The following is an 8,490-nucleotide window of genomic DNA, read 5'->3' on the forward strand; positions in this document are numbered from 1 at the left end:
TTGGTGAGTGTGGGATAGTATGTGGGCTCTCCATTCCCTTTAGTGAAAAAACTGTTTGAATGTAGACCCAGAAATGTGGAGATGAAGTTATAATCGATTCTTGCTCTCACAAACTCAGTTTAGTAGAATGCATCCAAACCTCCTTGAATTTGACAGGGAAAACAGCTGGAATATATCTTTTAGTAGGAGATGAAAATTGCTTTAAATAATATAATAATCTAGGGGCATAAAATATTGACATTTTAGTTACCTTTTAACATTCCATGTTTATTTGCTTGTATAACCTCTGTAGTCCTGTACCCAGTTACTATCACAGAACCATGTTGTATCAATCAGCAGAACTAAATCTCTTGAAGGCTCTTAGTGATAGAGTAGTGGAAGTATTTCTCACTCTTACCAGTCAGGGTCCCTAAATTACGGGCAAGTGTCCTGAGAAGTGGATGGCCACTTTCTCCATTGTCTTCATGCAAACTTCCTAGTTCCTGGAAACTTGGCCCTAAACATTCTGGATAACCCACATGAGTATATAGGGCTGTAAGTGGACAACACTGTACATCTTTGGAATCATTTATCTTTTTGGGATGGCTGACACACCACTGATAATATTTGAAGTCTTTTTAATATTCTCTTGGTGCAATTCCTGTGTAACCATAGCATAGCACCAGACCCAATGCCCTCTCCCTCTCAGTGGCCTTAATATACATGCAGTACCAAGGATAGATGTTAAATGTCAAAAGTATCCAGTATCATTGTTGTGCACATGGTCTGTGGAAAAGTGCAGTTGAGGGTGTTTTTGTGCTCTCTTGCCTCTTCAGACATCAGCTTTCCACTTCACAAATATATTAGCCCTCCACGTGAAAGTAGTCTGTTGTATACTACTCCTTATTTATTTCCTGTGCTATATCTAGTGTTCCCTATCTATTTTTTTCCCCAAAACCATTCTTTATAAAGAAGGTTGCATTGTTGCAGTACTGCGCATATAAAGACTGCATACATAAATTTCCGGTATGGTAGGTTCTGAACACTTCTTTTGGTATTTCTGTGTATTATAAAAATACAGCAGCATCTGTTGCCTCTTCTACCAGACATGCTGTAGGACAAATGCAACAGGACTTTGATTTTTCAGCTATTTGTCCAGTGTGTTAAATGTGTTGTTTTTTCTAAGTTGAGAGACATACTTTTGCCCGTGAATTTATTAAGATGTTTAATCTTTGTCTTTATGGTGATTTATTTTTTTTTTCCCCTTCCTTCTGTCTCCCTTTCCAGTATCTTCAGCAGGGAGTCAAAGCCCTCACTATTAAATCCCACTGGGTCAATACTGGTATCATCCACGATAAAGCAAGGGCAGATGGATCTACAACAGCTTCACCACCGAGCTGCCGTCATACCACCTATGGTATGGGCTATTTTAAGTGATATTTGAAGGAGTGTCTGTTGTCCCTGAAACTATTTGCAACACTACAGCAGCAAAAAATTGTGAAACAAATGAAGAAATAATATCATTTGCTTTGTTTTGTACTTTTGAGGGGGAAAATAAGTTAAATACACAAGTAGGAGCTTAAAAAACAGGTGTGGACCACTTGAAACACTCATACATAGACTGTAGCTGCTGCAGTGGAGGCATTGAGCAAGATAGTTACTTTAGTAAGTACCTGTATTAATGTACTTGATGTTAATACCTTCCTGCCCTTGTAGGTTTCTTGCAGTCCCTGTACTGTTCCTGTTGGAACACCAGTGAGTGGTTATGCGCTGTATCAACGGCACATTAAAGCAATGCATGAGTCAGCACTGCTGGAGGAGCAACGCCAGAGGCAGGAGCAGCTGGATATGGAGTATCGAAGTGCTGTAAGCCCTTGTGGCACTTCCAAGAGCCCTAATGTTGAGTGGGAAGGTAGGCATTTTCACATCTGTTACGGAAACAACCCTGCGTTTTATGTCTCTGTGTTACAATGCTGCCTCATTTAAGAATGGAAGCTTAGTGTACCAATAATTAATAAGTGCTCTTTCTGATGGCACTTGGTTAAAGGAAGCTGTCTGCTCCAGAGAACCTGCTGCAGTTACAGTGTTGGAGAACTACCTCGTAGCCCCTTTAGATAAAGCAGGAAAAAAAGGCTCTATTCAGGTGAAATCCAAACATGGGTTCTTCCTACAGAGAGAGATTCAGAAGTGTGTGCAGGTGAGAGGACCCAGATAAGTGCATGTTCTGGGAGAGCACCTTTCAAAAGCTTAAGGTGAAGATGGGAGGGAATTGCTGAAGGAGTATGAGGAATGTTTTACTGCACTGGACATACACGGACATTGAGCCCTGGAGTAGGGCATAAAAGAACTGTCATACTCCAGCCTGTGTGTCCTCAGAAGGGCTGTGTGAAAGGTTCTTTCTCTTGGGGATATGATGGTTGGTTGCTTTTGTATGTATAGGGGATACGTGGAAGCAGGGTTTGAACTGAACTCTGCAATCTGGACCTGTTTCCTGAACGTGGCTCTTAGTGTGACCTCCAGTACAGAACAAGGCTAAAACTGCTCACAGAACCTGTCAGGGTGACTGAATGAGGAACTATCTGTTACAGTTGCTGGTTACAGGATTCCCATGGGCAGTGTAAATGTTATGTTGTCCAAGTTGCTGCTTAAGAGCCGCAGGATACATTTATTAGCTTTCCTTAGACATACGTATTATGGGTTTTCTTTATGTATATTGGCTATATTTTAATTCTTTGAACTGAAGCTATTTCATCAACAGCTTGCAAATTGCAAACAGCTTAGCAGAACTTTGGGGTTCTTGTGTGCAAGAAAAGCATATCCTATGGGATGCCCAGTTCCGTACCTCAGCAGTGTGTAACTTTTTGCCTCAACTTCCCTTACTAGAAAAGGAATAGATCCACAAACTGTACATTGTAACATGGAACCAAACCGAGCAAGATTAATGTGCTGAATGTTACAATGTTAGAGATGTCATCACAGTTGTGTAATTCTGTATTTTTAGATTTTATATGCCCATGTGTTCTGTTGTCTCCACAGTATTAGCAACAGAAACCATCACGTTCTTTGAAACTCGAGTATATTTAATATGCATAACTATTTTAAATTATGTTATGAAAATGCTTCACCTTTATTTCTTTTACCAAAGTAAAATGAAAGTAGTATAACCATTTTTTGCCTTTTAAAATTTTGAGAAGGGAGCTGGTAGATTTGAGGAGGGGAGGTAAGATTGTGGGTTTTGGAAGTTGCTTCTTTAGGTGGAAGGTCTGAGGTTGCTTAAAAGTACAATTTAACTGAAGAACTACCTGAATAACTCTTGGCATTGGCAGTACACAATTATGAAGTGTGGGAAAGTTCTGGGGTGAAGTCTCTGCCAGCATAAATCAAGGTGGTTATTGAGGCAAACAGAGAGGGAGGGATAACATGGTTAATGTAAATGGGTTCTACGAGCCTGGACATCTTAGTCTGAAAACCAAAAAGGACTGAGATTGTGATCAGATGATTACGATAGCTACTTCCTAAGATACACTGTGCATGCGAACCTTGTCTGCTAACTGCTGCATGCAGCAGAGAGCCCACAAACTTGTTTAGAAACCTTGTATTGCATACATCAGAACACTGCTGATGTTGTGGAGCATCTTGTCAAACTACAAGAGCCTGACAACTTACACGCTACCATGAGATAAAATATTAAAGATCCTTTCTTTATGGAGGTTAAAGATACAACTTTACAGCTGCAGTAGACTTGTTCTGGCTCGTAATTTTGGATACTTAAATTGTCCATTGCCAGAGAAAAGAAATTTCTGAAGTTCTTAATTGCCTAAATTCAGGGAAAATACATTTTTCCCTTTAAACACCATTGGTGGGCAATACTGGTATTTGAAATTTGATTTGTAACTTCTTTGGGCAAACAAGGAAGGGAGGCTTTTGTCTGGTGGGATTGGTGTGTAAGTCTGGATGTACTTGCATGTAAACCTGACTGGTGCACAGGATTTGGAAAGGAATCTTCTTGAAATGAAATCTTTTTCAGTGGTGGAGCTTTCACTTAAAAGGACCTAAAGAATCCAGATACAGTTTTTCACCTGCAGAAAGTATGAGAGAGTTTTTCAAAGCTTTGGATATAGAAGTATAGGAGCAAGAGCATATTAAATTAAGCTGTATCTTAATACTACATTTAATTGTAACATTTGTACCTGATGGGTATGTCTGACATTTGATTAGGGCCTTTGTTAAAATTGTGCTGTAAACTGAACGTTTTGACTCCAATTTCTAATCCAGGTTTTTTTTTCTTTCTGATAACTTTAACCTTCACAGGAAAACCAGTGGCCTATATGCCTTACTCTGAGGTCAAGCGAGCAATAGAACAGGAAGCACAAGTGCAAAACACAGCAACAAGGTCAGCATCACCGTACAGACTGTCTCCAAGAGAAGTCAATAAAGCCTCTCCCCAGCCTGATATGAATGCAGCTCGCTATAGTGTCCCGCCAGGTAAGTACCTTGTTAGGTATCACAGGGATATGTAGTCTTGCTTTGGAAGCTGGACTGCTGAAATTTGATGCAGTATCAAATTAGTCTCTAAATGCTTTGTAAATTAACAAAAGAAGAAAATAGATTGTTTTCCTTGCGCATGTAAATTTCAAGCTCCTTTGAGATTGTATTTTTGTTCTTTGTTGCTGCATTAGCTGCATAACATGTATTTTGTTAAAGCAAATAGGGTGATCTGGAAAGTATTAGAACAGCATTGGGACAAAGTCATCAAGAGTTTTTCAGCTTAATACAAGCACTGTCATATTCGTGGGTGGCCTTTCTTGTGAAGGGAGGAGTTAAGGAAAAGAGAAAGCTGCCACTATCCTTGGCATTAGTTTCTGACTGTAATTGCTTAATATTATAATCCAAGTGTTTTATAAAACAGTGAAATAACTGGCAAATCTTCATTGTGAAGCTTGGGTTATTGCTTTACCCTTCAGAGTGTAATGTCATGCTAAGAAAAGACAAAAGCAGGGAAGCTTAGATTATTCTTGACTCAGTTGCATTCCGTTCAAAGAATAAGAACTTTCTTTAAAAACAGGAAAACAGCAAAGAACTTGAATGTGCCCTGGGCTGCTGTTTTTAAAAGTTTAGTTTTCAGAGTCTGCGATTCTACAGTGCAGCTTTTGCCATTTGTTTCTGAACTTTGATGCCAGGTTAGATATTTTCCACTCAGTTTCTATGCATAACGTACACTTGGATATAGTGAATTTCAGAGTTGTAAATACAGCCAGATAGCTTTTAGGTAGTGTTCCCATCAGAAATTATCAGAGGAACTTGTTATTTCTGTTCCTCTTGTCTCTTTAACAACTAGCAGAGCTGAAACAGACTGTAGTGTTTAACGTACAATTCTTTTCCCCCCAAGTTCTCCAGCCAGCACCTCACCAAGTAATAACCAATATACCTGAAGGAGTCCGCCTTCCAACAACCAGACCCACGAGACCACCACCACCACTCATTCCATCCTCCAAAACAAGTGTGCCATCAGAAAAGCCTTCCTTCATCATGGGAGGCTCAATCTCACAAGTAAGAAAACTATTTGAAAATCTCTGCTTACATCAATATTTGCATTTTTGCCAACCTTCAACATCTTGTACTGGCTTATGTGTGCACAGCATTAACATTTAAGACCTATACATGCCACCTCTAAAAGTCCAGGAATTACAGGTGTTTTAGGAATGGCACATCTTGCAGTTATTTACATTTAGGAGCATGGCTGAGGATGCCCAGCTTTGGTGAACTGCATCTCCAGACTATCTTTAATACTTTGCAGCGGTGTACTGTACATTTTAAGATAGGATCGTAGTAGTATTAGGATTCTCCTGTAAACATAGATGTGAATCTTCACTCCACAAACAAGAATTAACATATATTTGTTGTTTCAGGGAACACCTGGCACTTACTTAACATCCCATAGTCAAGCTTCCTACACCCAAGAAACTGCAAAGCCATCAGTGGGTTCCATATCTCTTGGGCTGCCAAGGCAGCAGGAGTCAGCCAAATCTGGTAAGAAAAGAAAAGCTGACATGTGTTTTATACAGACTATTTAATGACTTGTAATTAAAGAAAAAAAACAAACCCAAAACTTTTCTTCTTTTTTCTTCTTCTGAATAGCTTCCCTGCCCTATATCAAACAAGAGGAATTCTCTCCCAGAAGCCAGAATTCCCAACCTGAGGGACTCCTGGTCAGGGCACAACATGAAAGTGTGGTTCGAGGTAAAGAAAATCACACAGATTAAGTAACTTTGTCAGAGCCTGCGAAAACTGAGGGAATTAACTTCTAGAGCTCAAACTGCTGAAGTGTTATTTTTAAGTATTATATGATTATATAAGTACCATAAGATTTTATGATTAATCTGCTCCCTATTTCCAAGGCATGAGTATTTGTAGCTAGCTCCTCCTGTCTGCATGTCTCATTTAAAAACAATTGTTTCATGGCATGCCAGTATCAAAACGGAGCTGTTCACTAGAGCATACACGGAGCAATACATGTCAAATATCCAAATACATCAACAGAAAAGAAACTAAATACCATGGATTAATGCTGCAGAAGGCTTTCAGTCTGTAAAAGGCTATATGAAAAGAGGAAATGACTTGCTCAAATGCATGCTGTTAAACTGACATTTTCTCTGTATTTTAATGTAAGCTAACAATTCTCACTAGAGTTTTTAATTGTTTCAACTAGAGTAGCTACTTTTTGGTTATTCTCTTATGTATCTGGATGTCTTATTTCAAATCAGGTACAGCAACGATACAAGAGGGAAGTATAACACGAGGAACTCCAACCAATAAAGTTTCTGTTGAGACCATTCCTTCTTTGAGAGGCTCCATAACTCAGGTATTTTTCTGCTTATTGAGAAAGCTGAGGCAAACCTGCATTTTTTCCAGTCACCGTGGATGTATTTGCATGACTGAAAATGTGAATTATTATCACAAGTAGGAACTGCCTTGAAAAAAGAAATTTTAATACAATCAGATGGTCAAAACTTTATTGTTGAAGTCGTCTTTACCATGATTTCATCTTTATATATATGAGTCTTTAAATAAATCCACCAGAGCCTTTGGTAAACCTAGCTGAAGGCTTATTAACAACTTCCATACTGCTTGATAAAGTAGTTGGCTTTCTACATCTAAAAACCGTTGTGGGTTTTGGTTGGAGGATTTTTTTCTCCCTTCACTGCTCTCTATTCTCTTAAATTACTGCCTGTGTTCTGAGTTACATTTGATTTATTGAACTTCAGGGTACACCAGCTCTGTCCCAGTCTGGCATAGCAGCTGATGCATTATTGAAGGGAACCATCACCCGGCTAGCTACGGAAGACAACAGCCCAGAAAAGTGCCGAGAGGAAGCTTCAGCCAAAGGCCATGTTATTTATGAAGGCAAAAGTGGGCATATTTTATCTTACGATGGTGGGTATTTGTATATTCTACCTGATCAAAGGCAAGACTGCAGCATGTTCTGCTTTTATAATCCATAGCTGAAGTGTATCTGTTTCCAAGTGGTAGGTATAAACCTTAAATCACTGGGGTGCCATCTGAGAGAAGTATTGACCTGCATGTGTTTTTGAGACTCTAAGAATTAAAGTGATCCAGAAATGGTGTTGATATTATGGAGAGTCTCTTGTACTATGTATTTAAAATAATAGTTAAACTATTTAATTTCTTTGCCATTTATTTCCAATTTGTCATGGAATATTTTTATTTTGAAAGGTTAAACAAGTATCAAATAATCTGTATTAAAATCAGAATAAATGTATCCTTTTAATTGTGAACTTCAGTTGAGATACTGATAAATGAGTAACTGTTAGAACAAAGATATTTTTTAACAAATTATGAAGGATCTTTTTAAGGTTAAGATTTAAAGTTACAATATTCAATTGAAGTTATCTTGTTAAAGTATTAATGACCTGTGGTGTCATTAAATGTAGTGCTCATGTATCTCTTACTTATCATCCACATTTCCTAACCACACTCTTATAAATTTTTCCAGCTATTAAAAATGTTCGTGAAGGAACAAGGAGTCCAAGAACAGCTCATGAAATTGGTTTAAAGAGAAGTTATGATACAATGGAAGGGAATATAAAGCAAGGAATGTCAATGCGGGAGTCTCCAGTATCTGCACCACTGGAAGGTAAAACCAGCTGTGTCCAAGGTGTTCTGTGTTTTATCCAAATATTTTGCATTGATATAAGAGTATTTAGAGTTATTTTATGGAGCAGACTAAAAGAGAAATGAGATTTAAATCTTACGGTATTAACCAAATCCATGTAATAACCAGTACAATTAAAGCATGCTGGAAATAAGACTGCAGTTCAGCTAGCACTTACTCCTCTTAGTGGATCTGACACATGTGACTGACTCTGCATCACAGTCCCAGTAGGTCATGTTAGAGCTCAAACATCACCAGTGTGGTCCCCATGGACATACCCATTAGTTAAATATTGGCCTCGGCCGTGGCACAGTAACTGGGTAACACTCTGGTGCGAC

At 38.6% G+C, this 8,490-nt stretch overlaps 1 protein-coding gene across 4 annotated transcripts in view; it reads left to right on the top strand.

Annotated features, from left to right (window-relative positions):
* NCOR1 (nuclear receptor corepressor 1) overlaps positions 1-8,490 on the top strand; it is a 51,888-nt gene that overhangs the window by 27,258 nt on the left and 16,140 nt on the right. For 3 of the 4 annotated variants that reach the window (XM_010024344.1, XM_010024322.1, XM_010024337.1), the window contains 8 exons: positions 1,267-1,396; positions 1,696-1,891; positions 5,369-5,529; positions 5,889-6,009; positions 6,118-6,219; positions 6,744-6,841; positions 7,245-7,413; positions 7,994-8,134. In XM_010024344.1, coding sequence (XP_010022646.1) covers positions 1,267-1,396; positions 1,696-1,891; positions 5,369-5,529; positions 5,889-6,009; positions 6,118-6,219; positions 6,744-6,841; positions 7,245-7,413; positions 7,994-8,134 — 1,118 coding nt within the window. Of the gene's footprint in view, positions 1-1,266; positions 1,397-1,695; positions 1,892-4,290; positions 4,465-5,368; positions 5,530-5,888; positions 6,010-6,117; positions 6,220-6,743; positions 6,842-7,244; positions 7,414-7,993; positions 8,135-8,490 lie in introns of all 4 variants that reach the window. The other variant, XM_010024329.1, reaches the window with a different exon arrangement.

This window comes from Nestor notabilis, unplaced genomic scaffold, assembly GCF_000696875.1.
Source record: "Nestor notabilis isolate BGI_N333 unplaced genomic scaffold, ASM69687v1 scaffold19470, whole genome shotgun sequence".
Taxonomy (NCBI): domain Eukaryota; kingdom Metazoa; phylum Chordata; class Aves; order Psittaciformes; family Psittacidae; genus Nestor; species Nestor notabilis.